The 16,344-nt window shown below is 45.5% G+C and overlaps 1 protein-coding gene across 6 annotated transcripts in view; it reads left to right on the plus strand.

Moving 5' to 3' along the window:
- The window catches only part of LOC129823224 (uncharacterized protein C8orf34 homolog), a 148,506-nt gene that overhangs the window by 56,001 nt on the left and 76,161 nt on the right, over positions 1-16,344 (plus strand). For all 6 annotated transcript variants that reach the window (XM_055882107.1, XM_055882106.1, XM_055882101.1 and 3 more), the window contains exons 6-7: positions 1,509-1,672; positions 9,084-9,238. In XM_055882107.1, coding sequence (XP_055738082.1) covers positions 1,509-1,672; positions 9,084-9,238 — 319 coding nt within the window. The remainder of the gene's footprint in view (positions 1-1,508; positions 1,673-9,083; positions 9,239-16,344) is intronic.

Below are 16,344 nucleotides of genomic sequence, written 5' to 3' on the forward strand. Positions count from 1 at the left end.
CCAAGACGCAGCGTTGTAACTTGACATTATATTTTTTTCACAAGGACGAAAACGAACACGAAAATATACTTGAACAATTTACAAAATAATAAACGATGTAGACAGACCTGGACGACGAACTTACATGAAACACGAAGAACGCATGAACAGGAAAAATGACTACATAAAACGAACGAACAAACAAAACCGAAAACAGTCCCGTGTGGCGTAACATACTCAGACACTGACACAGGAGACAACCACCCACCACAAACAATGTGAAACAACCTCCCTATGTATGTCTCTCAATCAGAGGAAAACGAAAACACCTGCCTCTGATTGAGAGCCATACAAGGTCAATTAACCCTGACACTTAACAAGGAACAAACACAGAGAATGCCCACCCAGCTCACATCCTGACCAACAAAACAAAGCTATACAAAAGGAAAATAAGGTCAGGAACGTGACAGTATGCCTGCAGCTAGACAGAGGGATTGTTTTTATTGCGTTGAGGTTTGGGTTGTATTGAGGTTTGGGTTGCGTTGAGGTTTGGGTTGTAATGAGGTTTGGGTTGTAATGAGGTTTGGGTTGCGTTGAGGTTTGGGTTGTATTGAGGTTTGGGTTGTATTGAGGTTTGGGTTGTAATGAGGTTTGGGTTGTAATGAGGTTTGGGTTGTATTGAGGTTTGGGTTGTAATGAGGTTTGGGTTGCGTTGAGGTTTGGGTTGTATTGAGGTTTGGGTTGTATTGAGGTTTGGGTTGTAATGAGGTTTGGGTTGTTTTGAGGTTTGGGTTGTAATGAGGTTTGGGTTGTATTGAGGTTTGGGTTGTAATGAGGTTTGGGTTGTATTGAGGTTTGGGTTGTAATGAGGTTTGGGTTGCGTTGAGGTTTGGGTTGTAATGAGGTTTGGGTTGTATTGAGGTTTGGGTTGCGTTGAGGTTTGGGTTGTAATGAGGTTTGGGTTGTAATGAGGTTTGGGTTGCGTTGAGGTTTGGGTTGTATTGAGGTTTGGGTTGTATTGAGGTTTGGGTTGTATTGAGGTTTGGGTTGTAATGAGGTTTGGGTTGTATTGAGGTTTGGGTTGTATTGAGGTTTGGGTTGTATTGAGGTTTGGGTTGCGTTGAGGTTTGGGTTGTATTGAGGTTTGGGTTGTATTGAGGTTTGGGTTGTATTGGGTTGTATTGGGTTGTATTGAGGTTTGGGTTGTATTGGGTTGTATTGAGGTTTGGGTTGTATTGAGGTTCAGGTTGTATTGGGTTGTATTGAGGTTTGGGTTGTATTGGGTTGTATTGAGGTTTGGGTTGTATTGAGGTTCAGGTTGTATTGAGGTTTGGGTTGTATTAGGTTGTATTGAGGTTTGGGTTGTATTGCACTTCTCTCATTCTCATGATCTCTCATGATACCTCCCTCTTGGTTTTGATAGCGTCTATATTTAATATCTGGCAAGGAAGTATCATCGTCAAACACTCTGAATGTAATGTCAATATGACAATCTCTCTCTTTCTATCCCTTTCTCCCCCTCCCTCCAGAGCCTGGGATGGTATAACTCAGTGCTGCAGCCCAGGGTGGTGGGGGAGTGGGTGGGCAGGGAGGAGGAAGACCCCGACCCACTGGCAGCAGAGATGCTCCAACCCCCAGTCCCCAGGACCAAGACTGAGGCTTGGGGGAGCGCTGATAGCAGCCCTGCCGGAAGGTAGGAGAGAATGGGAAGGGTGTGGGTGTGGGTGTGGGTGTGGGTGTGTGTGTGTGTGTGTGTGTGTGTGTGTGTGTGTGTGTGTGTGTGTGTGTGTGTGTGTGTGTGTGTGTGTGTGTGTGTGTGTGTGTGTGTGTGTGTGTGTGTGTGTGTGTGTGTGTGTGTGTGCCAATTAAGATTGATTTATGCTCTAGCTGGGATGGAGAGGGGGACTTTTTCTTTGTCCTGAAAGGCACCCTAGTCCCTATATAGTGCACTGCCCATAGGGCTCTGGTCATGGGCTGTGCATTATATAGGGATTGGGGTGACAATTGGGACTCAGACTTGTTTGTCGTCATTCCCGGCAGCCTCAGGAATACCCCTTTGGAATCAGCAGCTTTCATCCTATTTCACATCCAGGATCAAACATCTGTCTGAATGACGTTGTACCCAAATTTACCACTGACTACTACAGCTAATCTAAATTAACTAGGCTCAGACACTTTTTTTAAATTCCCAAGTTATTAGCCTGGTCCCAGATCTGTTTGTGCTCTTTCCATCTCCATTGCTCTCTTTCTGAAGTCAAACGTTTAAGAAAGCCAGACTGTTTGTCATGACGGTAAGTGACAATGAGTTGGCATGATGGCACAAACAGACTGGCACTCAGGCTGACAAAGCCAGTCTATGTAAGGGGATACCTGTCGTTTGGTGTTATATCACCCACTACTATTAAAGTAATCCAATCTAATCTAAATGAATGTTTTTGTAAAACTGCACAGGTCCCCCCCCCCCCCTCCTCTCTCTCCAAGGCCCGCTTCCAGATGTTGCCGTGGTGATATTAACTGTGGGACTGTGAGGTGTGTGTGTGTGTGTGTGTGTGTGTGTGTGTGTGTGTGTGTGTGTGTGTGTGTGTGTGTGTGTGTGTGTGTGTGTGTGTGTGTGTGTGTGTGTGTGTGTGTGTGTGTGTTCCGTGACCATTTGGGATGTAGATAATTAGAGAGGATCAGATATTAAATCATAAATCACACACACACACACACTACTTTTTGAAACCTCATTAGGTTATTCTATCGTTTGATTAGTGGGAGACATCCTGTTGTTTGGGGTATCAGATTGGGGAAAGATGTGTGTGTGCGGGATGTATTATAATATATAGGGAATATAATATAATTATAATAATAATTATAATATATACTGAACTTAAATGTGCCAATTAAGCTGGAACATTTCTGGGATGTTTTATTTCAGATGATGAAACATGAGACCAACACTTTACATGTTGTGTTTATATTGTTGTTCAGTACCTTTGGGAACTATTCGGTTCAGTTACAGCTTCACTTTATCAAACATTTTATTACGTTACATCCTTATTCTAAAATGGAGTAAACAAAACATTTTTTTCTCATCAATCTACACACAATACCCCATAATGACATCACAATACCCCATAATGACATCACAATACCCCATAATGACATCACAATACCCCATAATGACATCACAATACCCCATAATGACATCACAATACCCCATAATGACATCACAGTACCCCATATTGACATCACAATACCCCATAATGACAAAGTGAAAACAGGTTTTTAGATTTTTTTTTGCAAATGTATAAAAAAATAAAAACAGAAGTACCTTATTTACATAAGTATTCAGACCCTTTGCTATGAGACTCGAAATTGAGCTCAGGTGCATCTTGTTTCTATTGATCATCCTTGAGATGTTTCTACAACTTGATTGGAGTCCACCTGTGGTAAAATGAATTGGACATGATTTGGAAAGGCACACACCTGTCTATATGAGGTCCCACCGTTGACAGTGCATGTCAGAGCAAAAACCAAGCCATGAGGTTGAATTGTCCTTAGAGTTCTGAGACATGATCGTGTCGATGCACAGATCTGGGAAAGTGTACCAAAACATTTCTTCAGCATTGAAGGTCCCCAAGAACACAGTGGCCTCCATAATTTCTAAATTGAAGAAGTTCAGAACCACCAAGACTCTTCCTAGAATTGGCCACCCGGCCAAACTGAGCAATCTGGGGAGAAGGGCCATGGTCAGGGAAGTGACCAAGAACTTGATGGTCACTCTGACAGAGCTCTAGAGTCCCTCTGTGGAGATGGGAGAAACTTCCACAAGGACAACCATCTCTGCATCACTCCACCAATTAGGCCTCTGATGAAACCAAGATTGAAAGCTTTGGCCTGAATGCCAAGCATCATGTTTGGAGGAAACCTGGCACTATTCCTACAGTGAAGTATGGTGGTGGCAGAATCATGCTGTGAGTATGTTTTTCAGTGTCAGGGACTGGGAGACTAGTCACGATCGAGGCAAAGATGAACGGAACAAAGTACAGAGAGATCCTTGATGAAAACCTGCTCCAGAGCGCTCAGGACCTCAGACTGTGGCGAAGGTTCACCCTCCAACAGGACACGACCTTAAGCACACAGCCAAGACAACGCAGGAGTGGCTTCGGGACAAGTCTCTGTATGTCCTTGAGTGGCCCAGCCAGAGCCCGGACTTGAACCCGATCAAACATCTCTGGAGAGACCTGAAAATAGCTGTGCAGCGACGCTCCCCATCCAACCTGACAGAGCTTGAGAGGATCTGCAGAGAAGAATGGGAGAAACTCCCCAAATACAGGTGTGTCAAGCTTGTAGCGTCATATCCAAGAAGACTCGAGGCTGTAATCGCTGCCAAAGGTGCTCAACAAAGTGCTGAGTAAAGGGTCTGAATACTTATGTAAATGTGATATTTCAGTTTTTTTATTTCATAAATTAGCACAAATTTCGAAAAAACTATTTTTGATTTGTCATTATGGGGTATTGTGTTTAGATTAATGAGGGGAAAAAACTATTTAAGCAATTTTATAGTAAGGTTGTAACGTAACTAGTCAAGGGATCTAAATACTTTCCAAAGGCACCGTATAATACAATAATCTATAATACATTGAACAAAAATATAAACGCACCATGTAAAGTGTTGGTACCATGTTTCATGAGCTGAAATATAAGACCCAGAAATGTTCAATACAAAAAAGCTTTCTCTAAAATGTTGTTCACCAATGTGTTTACATCCCTGTTAGTGAGCATTTCTCCTTTAGCAAGATAATCCATCCACCTGACAGGTGTGGTATATCAAGAAGCTGATTAAACAGCATGATGATTACACAGGTGCGCCTTGTGCTGTGGAGAATAAAAAGCCACTCTAAAATGTGCTGTTTTGTCACACAACACAATGTCGTAGATGTCTCAGGAATGTCCACCAAGGATCACCACATCAGGGAAGCTCATCTGCGTGCTCGTCGTCCTCACCAGGGTCTTGACCTGACTGCAGTTTGGCATCGTAACCGAATTCAGTGGGCAAATACTCACCTTCATGTCTTCACGGATGAATTACGGTTTCAACTGAACCGTGCATATGGCAGACAGCGTGTAAGGCGTTGAGTGATCGAGTGGTTTGCTGATGTCAACGTTGTGAACAGAGTGCCCCATGGTGGCGGTGGGGTTAATGGTATGGGCAGGCATAAGCTACAGACAACGAAAACAGTTGCATTTATCGATGGTAATTTGAATGCACAAAGATACAGTGATGATCCTGAGGCCCATTGTCGTGCCATTCATCCACTGCCATCACCTCAAGTTTCAGCATGATAATGCACGGCCCCATGTCACAAGGATCTGTACACAATTCCTGGAAGCTGAAAATGTCCCAGTTCTTCCATAGCCTGCATACAGTTTTTAAATGGTCTAGTACAGCCAATATTGAAGGCTATTAAAATGCTTCTCAAAGATGCCCTCTGGTGGTCAAACTGCATTAATGATACCAGTGGTTTGCACTTAAATAACATAGAATTCTACGGAGGTCTAACCAGAATAGAAAAAGGGTGGGAGGCCCCGGTGCACAACTGAGCAAGAGGACAAGTACATTAGAGTGTCTATTGGCAACTTCATTAAATAGTACCCGCAAATCACCAGTCTCAACGTCAACAGTGAAGAAGCAACTCCGGGTTGCTGGCCTTCTAGGCAGAGTTGCAAAGAAAAAAACATTTCTCAGACTGGCCAATAAAAAGAAAATATTAAGATGGGCAAAAGAACACAGACACTGTACAGAGGAACTCTGCATAGAAGGCCAGCATCCCGGAGTCGCCTCTTCACTGTTAAAGTTGAGATTGGTGTTTTGCGGGTACACTCTAATGTACTTGTCCTCTTACTCAGTTGTGCACCGGGGCCTCCCACCCTTCTTTCTATTCTGGTTAGAGACAGTTTGCGCTGTTCTGTGAAGGGAGTAGTACACAGCATTGTATGAGATCTTCAGATTTTTTTGTGGATTGGGGTGATCAGTCCTTGATTCCAAATATTGGGGAAGATGCCAGAGCTGAGGATGATGTTAAAGAGTTTAAGTATACGCACGCACACACACACACACACACACACACACACACTCAGCTTTACACCACTACAGCCATTGTGCGTTGTTGATCTTAGGCTGTCGGCCCATGACGCTCCCGACAAAACAGTTCTGGTGCTGACGTTGCTTCCGGAGGCAGTTTGGATCTCGGCAGTGAGCGTTGTAACCGAGGACAGACGATGAGTTTTATGCGCTACGTGCTTCAGCACTCGGCGGTCCCGTTCTGTGAGCTTATGTGGTCTACCACTTCGCGACTGAGCCGTTGTTGCTCCTAGAGATTTCCACTTCACAATAACAGCACTTACGGTTGACCAGGGGCAGCTCTATCAGGGCAGAAATTTGACGAACTGTCTTGTTGGAAAGGTGCCATCCTATGACGGTGCCACGTTGAATGTCACTGAGCTCTTCAGTACAGGCCATTCTACTGCCAATGTTTGTCTATGGAGATTGCATGGCTGTGTGCTCAATTTTATTCACCTGTCAGCAACCGGTGTGGCTGAAATAGCCGAATCCACTAATTCATACTTAATTAATAAAGCCTGAGAGGGTGTGGTATATGGCCAATATACCACGGCTAAGTGCTGTTCTTATGCACCACGCAAAGCGGAGTGCCTGGATGTGCCATATACCACAAGCTCCTGAGGTGCCTTATTGCTATTATAAACTGGTTACCAATGTAATTAGAGCGGTAACAATGTTTTGCCATACTTGTGGTATATGGTCTGATATACCACAGCTGTCAGCCAATCAGCATTCAGGACTCAAACCACCCAATTTATAATTTTGTATATATAGTGTACTTATGATTAGGCCCCTCACATGCTCTCTCTCTCTCTCTCATGCACTCTGTGTCTCTCTCTGTCTCTCTCTCTCCCTCTCTCTCTGTCTCTCTCTCTCTCACTCTCTCTCTCTCTCTCTCTGTCTCTCCCCTCTCTCTCTCTCTCTCTCTCTCTCTCTCTCTCTCTCTCTCTCTCTCTCTCTCTCTCTCTCTCTCTCTCTCTCTCTCTCTCTCTCTCTCTCTCTCTCTCTCTCTGTCTGTGTGTCTCTCTCTCTCTCTCTCTCTCTCTCTCTGTGTCTGTGTGTCTCTCTCTCTCTCTCTCTCTCTGTGTCTCTCTCTCTCTCTCTCTGTCAGCCTTGGTGCCAGTCTGTTTCACAATGTGTTCAAGGGCACATTGACAATGATAATAATAACGATGTGATCAAGGGCACATTGACAGTTTTTCAAAACGAACAACCGTTCATTTACTGACTGGCGCAACACTCTAACCGCTAGGCAACCTGCCACCCTTTTTCCTGGCCATCTAAACGTACCAGGAAAAACTCTTGGCTGTGGTTATAACATCCTATCCAACGTCTAACCTAACCTAGGTCCCCTCTAACTCATCCCCTTCTTAGTTTAACCCTACCCTCCCTGTTTGAACCACTCCCCTTCCTGTTTGAACCACTCCCCCTCCTGTTTGAACCACTCCCCCTCCTGTTTGAACCACTCCCTTTCCTGTTTGAACCACTCCCTTTCCTGTTTGAACCACTCCCCTTCCTTTTTGAACCACTCTCCTTCCTGTTTGAACCACTCTCCTTCCTGTTTGAACCACTCCCCCTCCTGTTTGAACCACTCTCCTTCCTGTTTGAACCACTCTCCTTCCTGTTTGAACCACTCCCCCTCCTGTTTGAACCACTCCCTTTCCTGTTTGAACCACTCCCCTTCCTGTTTGAACCACTCCCCTTCCCGTTTGAACCACTCTCCTTCCCGTTTGAACCACTCTCCTTCCTGTTTGAACCACTCTCCTTCCTGTTTGAACCACTCTCCTTCCTGTTTGAACCACTCTCCTTCCTGTTTGAACCACTCCTTCCTGTTTGAACCACTCTCCTTCCTGTTTGAACCACGTCCCTTCCTGTTTGAACCACTCCCCCTCCTGTTTGAACCACTCCCCCTCCTGTTTGAACCACTCCCTTTCCTGTTGTATACACTCCCCCTCCTGTTTGAACCACTCCCTTTCCTGTTTGAACCACTCCCCTTCCTGTTTGAACCACTCCCTTTCCTGTTTGAACCACTCCCATCCCTGTTTGAACCACTCCCCTTCCTGTTTGAACCACTCTCCTTCCTGTTTGAACCACTCCCCTTCCTGTTTGAACCACTCCCTTTCCTGTTTGAACCACTCCCCTTCCTGTTTGAACCACTCCCTTTCCTGTTTGAACCACTCCCCTTCCTGTTTGAACCACTCCCCTTCCTGTTTGAACCACTCCCCTTCCTGTTTGAACCACTCCCCTTCCTGTTTGAACCACTCCCCTTCCTGTTTGAACCACTCCCTTTCCTGTTTGAACCACTCCCTTTCCTGTTTGAACCACTCTCCTTCCTGTTTGAACCACTCCCTTTCCTGTTTGAATCACTCCCTTCCTGTTTGAACCACTCCCATCCCTGTTTGAACCACTCCCCTTCCTGTTTGAACCACTCCCCTTCCTGTTTGAACCACTCCCTTTCCTGTTTGAACCACTCCCTTTCCTGTTTGAACCACTCCCTTTCCTGTTTGAACCACTCCCTTTCCTGTTTGAACCACTCCCCTTCCTGTTTGAACCACTCCCCTTCCTGTTTGAACCACTCCCATCCCTGTTTGAACCACTCCCCCTCCTGTTTGAACCACTCCCCTTCCTCTTTGAACCACTCCCATCCCTGTTTGAACCACTCCCTTTCCTGTTTGAACCACTCCCCTTCCTGTTTGAACCACACCCCTTCCTGTTTGAACCACTCTCCTTCCTGTTTGAACCACTCGCCTTCCTGTTTGAACCACTCCCCTTCCTGTTTGAACCACTCCCCTTCCTGTTTGAACCACACCCCTTCCTGTTTGAACCACTCTCCTTCCTGTTTGAACCACTCTCCTTCCGGTTTGAACCACTCCACTTCCTGTTGTATACACTCCCCTTCCTGTTTGAACCACTCCCCTTCCTGTTTGAACCACTCCCCTTCCCGTTTGAACCACTCCCCTTCCTGTTGTAACCACTCCCCTTCCTGTCTCTGCAGTGGGAAGAGTAAAGGGTTGAAGCAGCAGCAGCAGCACCACAAGAGGCTCCTGGCGGCCATGTTGTCCCAAGAATCCTTTGACTCCGCCCATAGCTCCGCCCCCTCACTCACCGAGGAGGAGATGGAGGACGACGACGACGTCATGGAGCTGCTGGGTCTGTCTTCTTCCTTCCTGTTCAATAATACTAACAACAACAACAACAAATCACACCCAATACAGATTCACTGATTCATTCATTGATTCAATGTCAAAACACATCAGTGACAATAATGACTATTTTTACTGAGGGTCATTGAGCTTCCTCACTACGGCTGACATGGTTAAATACAACATGGAAAGTACATGTAACTAGATAGTTATACACACACTCTCTCTCTCTCGCTCTCTCTCTCTCTCTCTCTCTCTCTCTCTTCCTCTCTCTCTTCCTCTCTCTCTCTCTCTCTCTCTCTCTCTCTCTGTCTATCACTCTCTCTCTCTCGCTCTCTCAAAATTCAATTCAAAAGGGGCTTTAATGGCGTGGTGAACAAGTGAAATAAACAAATGTAACAACATCAACTAAAAAGTATTAGAATTTAACAATAAATATTGCACTATAAAGGTTTTAAAAAAATAAAGACATTTGGTATATTATCAGCTATGTACAGTGTTTTAGCAATGTGCAACTAGTTGTAGTACGAGTAGCAGAGGGAGATAAATTAACATATAAAAATGGGTTGTATTTACAATGGTGTTTGTTCTTCACTGGTTGCCCTTTTCTTGTGGCAACAGGTCACAAATCTTGCTGCTGTGATGGCACACTGTGGAATTTCACCCAGTAGATATGGGAGTTTATCAAAATCGGGTTTGTTTTCGAATTCTTTGTGGATCTGTGTGATCTGAGGGAAATATGTGTCTCTAATATGGTCATACATTGGGCAGGAGGTAAGGAAGTGCAGCTCAGTTTCCACCTCATTTTTTGGGCAGTGTGCACATAGCCTGTCTTCTCTTGAGAGCCAGGTCTGCCTACGGAGCCCTTTCTCAATAACAAGGCTATGCTCACTGAGTCTGTACATAGTCAAAGCTTTCCTTAATTTTGGGTCAGTCACAGTGGTCAGGTATTCTGCCATTATGAACTCTCTGTTTAGGGCCAAATAGCATTCTAGTTTGCTCTGTTTTTTTGTTAATTCTTTCCAGTGTGTTAAATAGTTATCTTTAACCATAATGTGGTTGGGTTTAATTGTGTTGCTTAATTGTGTCTGTTTGTGCTTGTGAACCGAGCCCCAGAAACAGCTGTCTGAGGGGACTCTTCTCCAGGTTCATCTCTCTGTAGGTGAGGGCTCTGACTCTTCTCCAGGTTCATCTCTCTGTAGGTGAGGGCTCTGACTCTTCCCCAGGTTCATCTCTCTGTAGGTGAGGGCTCTGACTCTTCTCTAGGTTCATCTCTCTGTAGGTGAGGGCTCTGACTCTTCTCCAGGTTCATCTCTCTGTAGGTGAGGGCTCTGACTCTTCCCCAGGTTCATCTCTCTGTTGGTTGAGGGCTCTGACTCTTCTCTAGGTTCATCTCTCTGTAGGTGAGGGCTCTGACTCTTCTCCAGGTTCATCTCTCTGTAGGTGAGGGCTCTGACTCTTCCCCAGGTTCATCTCTCTGTTGGTGAGGGCTCTGACTCTTCTCCAGGTTCATCTCTCTGTAGGTGAGGGCTCTGACTCTTCTCTAGGTTCATCTCTCTGTAGGTGAGGGCTCTGACTCTTCTCCAGGTTCATCTCTCTGTAGGTGAGGGCTCTGACTCTTCTCTAGGTTCATCTCTCTGTAGGTGAGGGCTCTGACTCTTCTCCAGGTTCATCTCTCTGTAGGTGAGGGCTCTGACTCTTCTCTAGGTTCATCTCTCTGTAGGTGAGGGCTCTGACTCTTCTCTAGGTTCATCTCTCTGTAGGTGAGGGCTTTGTGGTGTAATGTGTGGACATCGCTTCCTTTCAGGCTCTTTTCCTAATTCTGCTCTGCATGCATTGCTTGGGGTTTTGGATTGTACAAAAACTATTTTTTTTGTGTGCAGAATTCTGCATGCAGAGATTCAATTGGGTGTTTGTCCCAGTTTGTGAATTCTTGGTTGGTGAGCGGACCCCAGACCTCACAACCATAAAAGACAATGGGTTCTATAACTGATTCAAGTATTTTTTGCCAGATCCTAATTGGTATGTCAAATGTTATGTTCCTTTTGATGGCATAGGAAGGCCCTTCTTGCCTTGTCTCTCAGATCATTCACAGCTTTGTGGAAGTTAAATCAAATCAAATCAAATCACATATTTGTCACATGCGCCGAATACAACAGGTGTAGACCTCACAGTGAAATGCTTCTTACAAGCCCTTAACCAACAATGCAGTAAACACGTTGTATTTATTTATTTAAGTAAGAGATAAGAATAACAAATAATTAAAGAGCAGCAGTGAAATAACAATAGCAAGGCTATATACAGGGGGGTACAGGTACAGAGTCAATGTGAGGGGGCACCGGTTAGTTGAGGTAATATGTACATGTAGGTAGAACTATTAAAGTGACTATGCATAGATAATGACAGAGAGTAGCAGCGGCGTAAAAGAGGGGGGACAATGCAAATAGTCTGGGTGGCCATTTGACTAGATGTTCAGGAATCTTATGGCTCGGGGATAGATGCTGTTAAGAAGCCTCTTGGACCTAGACTTGGCGCACCGGTACCGCTTGCTGTGCGGTAGCAGAGAGAACAGCCTATGACTAGGGTTGCTGGAGTCTTTGACAATTTTTAGGTCCTTCCTCTGACACCGCCTGGTATAGTGGTCCTGGATGGCAGGAAGCTTGGCCCCAGTGATGTACTGGGATGCAGCTGTAGAACCTTATGAGGATCTGAGGACACATGCCAAATCGTTTCAGTCTCCTGAGAGGGAATAGGTTTTGCCATCTTCACAGATTTCTTGGTGTGCTTGGACCATGCAGCTATTCAGAGGGAATAGGTCATTTGTAATTCTGTGTGAAGGCTTGGCCTGATATACTGAAGAGTTTGGCCCGGTACAGTCCACTGAGACTGGACCTGGGCTGGAAGAAAGAGAGACAGAGAGACAGAGATGGTAGAGAGGGAGAGAGGTCTATCAGTCTTACTGAGTGGCCTGCCAGACTGGCCCTGGAGAGTAGAGAGATACAGAGAGACAGAGATGGTAGAGAGGTAGAGAGGTCTATCAGTCTTACTGAGTGGCCTGCCAGTCTGGTGCTGGAGAGTAGAGAGAGACAGAGAGACAGAGATGGTAGAGAGGCAGAGAGGTCTATCAGTCTTACTGAGTGGCCTGCCAGACTGGCGCTGGAGAGTAGAGAGATACAGAGAAACAGAGATGGTAGAGAGGTAGAGAGGTCTATCAGTCTTACTGAGTGGCCTGCCAGACTGGCGCTGGAGAGTAGAGAGATACAGAGAGACAGAGATGGTAGAGAGGCAGAGAGGTCTATCAGTCTTACTGAGTGGCCTGCCAGACTGGCGCTGGAGAGTAGAGAGATACAGAGAGACAGAGATGGTAGAGAGGCAGAGAGGTCTATCAGTCTTACTGAGTGGCCTGCCAGACTGGCGCTGGAGAGTAGAGAGAGACAGAGATGGTAGATAGGTCTATCAGTCTTACTGAGGTTAGAGAGATACAGAGAAACAGAGATGGTAGAGAGGCAGAGAGGTCTATCAGTCTTATTGATGGTGCATCCCTGTGGAACGCTTTCGACACCTTGTAGAGTCCATGCCCTGCCGAATTGAGTTTGTTTTGATTTGAATACATTTGCAACAATTTGTTTCTTTAACTGTCATCGTAGTTCTTGTGAGGTTTTTATTGTTACTTAAATGTTTTATTAGATTTAGGATTACTTTCTTTCTTTCTTCTTCTTCTTCTTATATTATTATTATTATTAATAATATTATTCATATTATTATTATTATTATCACTGCATTGTTACCAAAAAGCTCTCATGGTAAGAACTTAACATCTGTTGTATCCTGTGCACGTGGCGAATAAACTTTGAGACTTGTGTGTATGAGGTTACTGTGACCTCTAGTGGCCAGTGATGGAATAGCAGCTACTGTCTTGTGCTGAATTCTCCTGTTTCCATGGTGTTTCCATGGTGTTTTCAGTAGGGCATACCATAGCCTGCAATGCATTTCAATCAACAGGTGTGCCTTGTTAAAAGCTCATTTGTGGAATTTCTTTCCTTCTTAATGCATTTGAGCTAATCAGTTGTGTTGTGACAAGGTAGGGGTGATATACAGAAGATAGCCCTATTTGGTAAAAGACCATGTCCATATTATGGCAAGAACAGCTCAAATAAGCAAAGAGAAACGACAATCCATCATTACTTTAAGACATGAAGGTCAGTCAATCCGAAAAATGTCAAGAACTTTTAAAGTTTCTTCAAGTGCAGTCGTAAAAACCATCCAGCGTTATGATGAAACTGGCTCTCATGAGAACCGCCACAGGAAAGGAAGACCCAGAGTTACGTCTGCTGCAGAGGATAAGTTCATTAGAGTTACCAGCCTCAGAAATTGTAGCCCAAATAAATGCTTCACAGAGTTCAAGTAACAGACATATCTCAACATCAACTGTTCAGAGGAGACTGCATGATTCAGGCCTTCGTGGTCAAATTTCTGCAAAGAAACCAGAGCAGGTGAACGGATAATCTCCGCATGTGTGGTTCCCTACCGTGAAGCATGGAGGAGGAGGTGTGATGGTGTCGGGGTGCTTTGCTGGTGACAAAAGTCAGTGATTTATTTAGAATTCAAGGCACACTTAACCAGCATGGTTACCACAGCATTCTGCAGAGATACGCCCTCCCATCTGGTTTGAGCTTAGTGGGACTATCATTTTGTTTTTCAACAGGACAATGGCCCAACACACCTCCAGGCTGTGTAAGGGCTATTAGACCAAGAAGAAGAGTGATGGAGTGCTGCATCAGATGACCTGGCCTCCACAATCAACCGACCTCAACCCAATTGAGATGGTTTGGGATGAGTTGGACCGCAGAGTGAAGCAAAAGCAGCCAAGAAGTGCTCAGCATATGTGGGAACTCCTTCAAGACTGTTGGAAAAGCATTCCAGGTGAAGCTGGTTGAGAGAATGCCAAAAGTGTGCAAAACTGTCATCAAGGCAAAGGATGGCTAATTTGATTTTGAACAGCTACTGTAACAGCTCACAGCTCACTGCTCAGAGCTCACAGCTACTGTAACAGTTCACAGCTACTGTAACAGCTCACAGCTCACAGCTCACTGCTCAGAGCTCACAGCTACTGTAACAGCTCACAGCTACTGTAACAGTTCACAGCTACTGTAACTGCTCACAGCTCAGAGCTTAGAGCTCACAGCTACTGTAACAGCTCACAGCTCACTGCTCACAGCTCAGAGGCACACCTAGGGCTTGTATCACGTACAAAGGCATGGAGTTCACTCATATGTAACTCATGGCCTCACATGAAATAGGTTGGATTTGGTGTGGGAGATGTGTGTGTGTGTGTGTGTGTGTGTCTGTGAGAAAGGGTGTGTGTGTGTATATATCTCTCTCTGTGTGTGTATGTGTGTGTGTGTGTATATATCTCTGTGTGTGTGTGTGTGTGTGTGTGTGTGTGTGTGTGTCTGTGTGTGTGAGTGAGAAAGGGTGTGTGTGTGTGTGTGTGTGTGAGTGAGAAAGTGTGTGTGTGTGTGTGTGTATATATCTCTGTGTGTGGGGGAGTGTGTGTGTGTGTGTTTGTGTGTGTATATATCTGTGTGTGTGTGTGTGTGTGTGTGTGTATATAACTCTGTGTGTGGGGGAGTGTATATATCTGTGTGTGTGTGTGTGTGTGTGTGTGTGTGTGTGTGTGTGTGTGTGTGTGTGTGTGTATATCTCTGTGTGTGTGTGTGTGTGTGTGTGTGTGTGTGTGTGTGTATATCTCTGTGTGTGTGTGTGTGTGTGTGTGTGTGTGTGTGTGTGTGTATGTGTGTGTGTGTGTGTGTGTGTGTGTGTGTGTGTGTGTGTGTGTGTGTGTGTGTGTGTGTGTGTATATCTCTGTGTGTGTATGTGTGTATATATATTTCTGTGTGTGTGGGAGTGTGTGTGTGTGAGTGTGTGTGTGGGGGAGTGTGTGTGTGTGTGTATATATCTGTGTGTATCTCTGTGTGTGGTGGAGTGAGGTAGATAATTCCACTATAGACCCGTCAACACATCATCTCAGAAGATGTATATTATTTATGAGATTAATGTAGTAATTCTGACTCCAGTTCTTTATTTAGAACAGAGAGAGAGAGAGTCAGTCAGTGTCCGTCTAATGGAAACCTGCAGGGAGGAGAACACATGCACGCACACACACGAGAGAGAGAGAGAGAAGAGAGAAGAGAGAAGAGAGAAGAGAGGAGAGAGGAGAGAGGAGAGAGGAGAGAGGAGAGAGGAGAGAGGAGAGACGAGAGACGAGAGACGAGAGACGAGAGACGAGAGACGAGAGAGAGAGAGAGAGAGAGAGAGAGAGAGACAGAGACAGAGACAGAGACAGAGACAGAGACAGAGACAGAGACAGAGACAGAGACAGACACACAGACACACAGACACACAGACACACAGACACACAGACACACAGACACACAGACACACAGACACACAGACACACAGAGACACAGAGACACAGAGACACAGAGACACAGAGACACAGAGACACAGAGACACAGAGAGAGACCCTTCCCAGCTCTGCTCTTAGGTTCGGCTTTGCTCTGATGTGGTGAGTGATAGGGGAGATGGAGATCTTCATGGCTCAGACCTCTTTATTCACATTGCATCACTTAAATACTTTCCATCTTCTCTCCTACTGTCCTACTGTCCTCTCCTCCTCTCCTCCTCTCCTCCTCTCCTCCTCTCCTACTGTCCTACTGTCCTCTCCTCCTCTCCTCCTCTCCTCCTCTCCTACTGTCCTACTGTCCTCTCCTCCTCTCCTCCTCTCCTCCTCTCCTACTGTCCTACTGTCCTCTCCTCCTCTCCTCCTCTCCTCCTCTCCTCCTCTCCTACTGTCCTACTGTCCTCTCCTCCTCTCCTCCTCTCCTCCTCTCCTACTGTCCTCTCCTCCTCTCCTCCTCTCCTCCTCTCCTCCTCTCCTACTGTCCTACTGTCCTCTCCTCCTCTCCTCCTCTCCTCCTCTCCTACTGTCCTACTGTCCTCTCCTCCTCTCCTCCTCTCCTCCTCTCCTACTGTCCTACTGTCCTCTCCTCCTCTCCTCCTCTCCTACTGTCCTCCTCTCCTACTGTCCTACTGTCCTCTCCTCCTCTCCTA

Source organism: Salvelinus fontinalis, chromosome 25, assembly GCF_029448725.1.
Source record: "Salvelinus fontinalis isolate EN_2023a chromosome 25, ASM2944872v1, whole genome shotgun sequence".
Lineage (NCBI taxonomy): Eukaryota > Metazoa > Chordata > Actinopteri > Salmoniformes > Salmonidae > Salvelinus > Salvelinus fontinalis.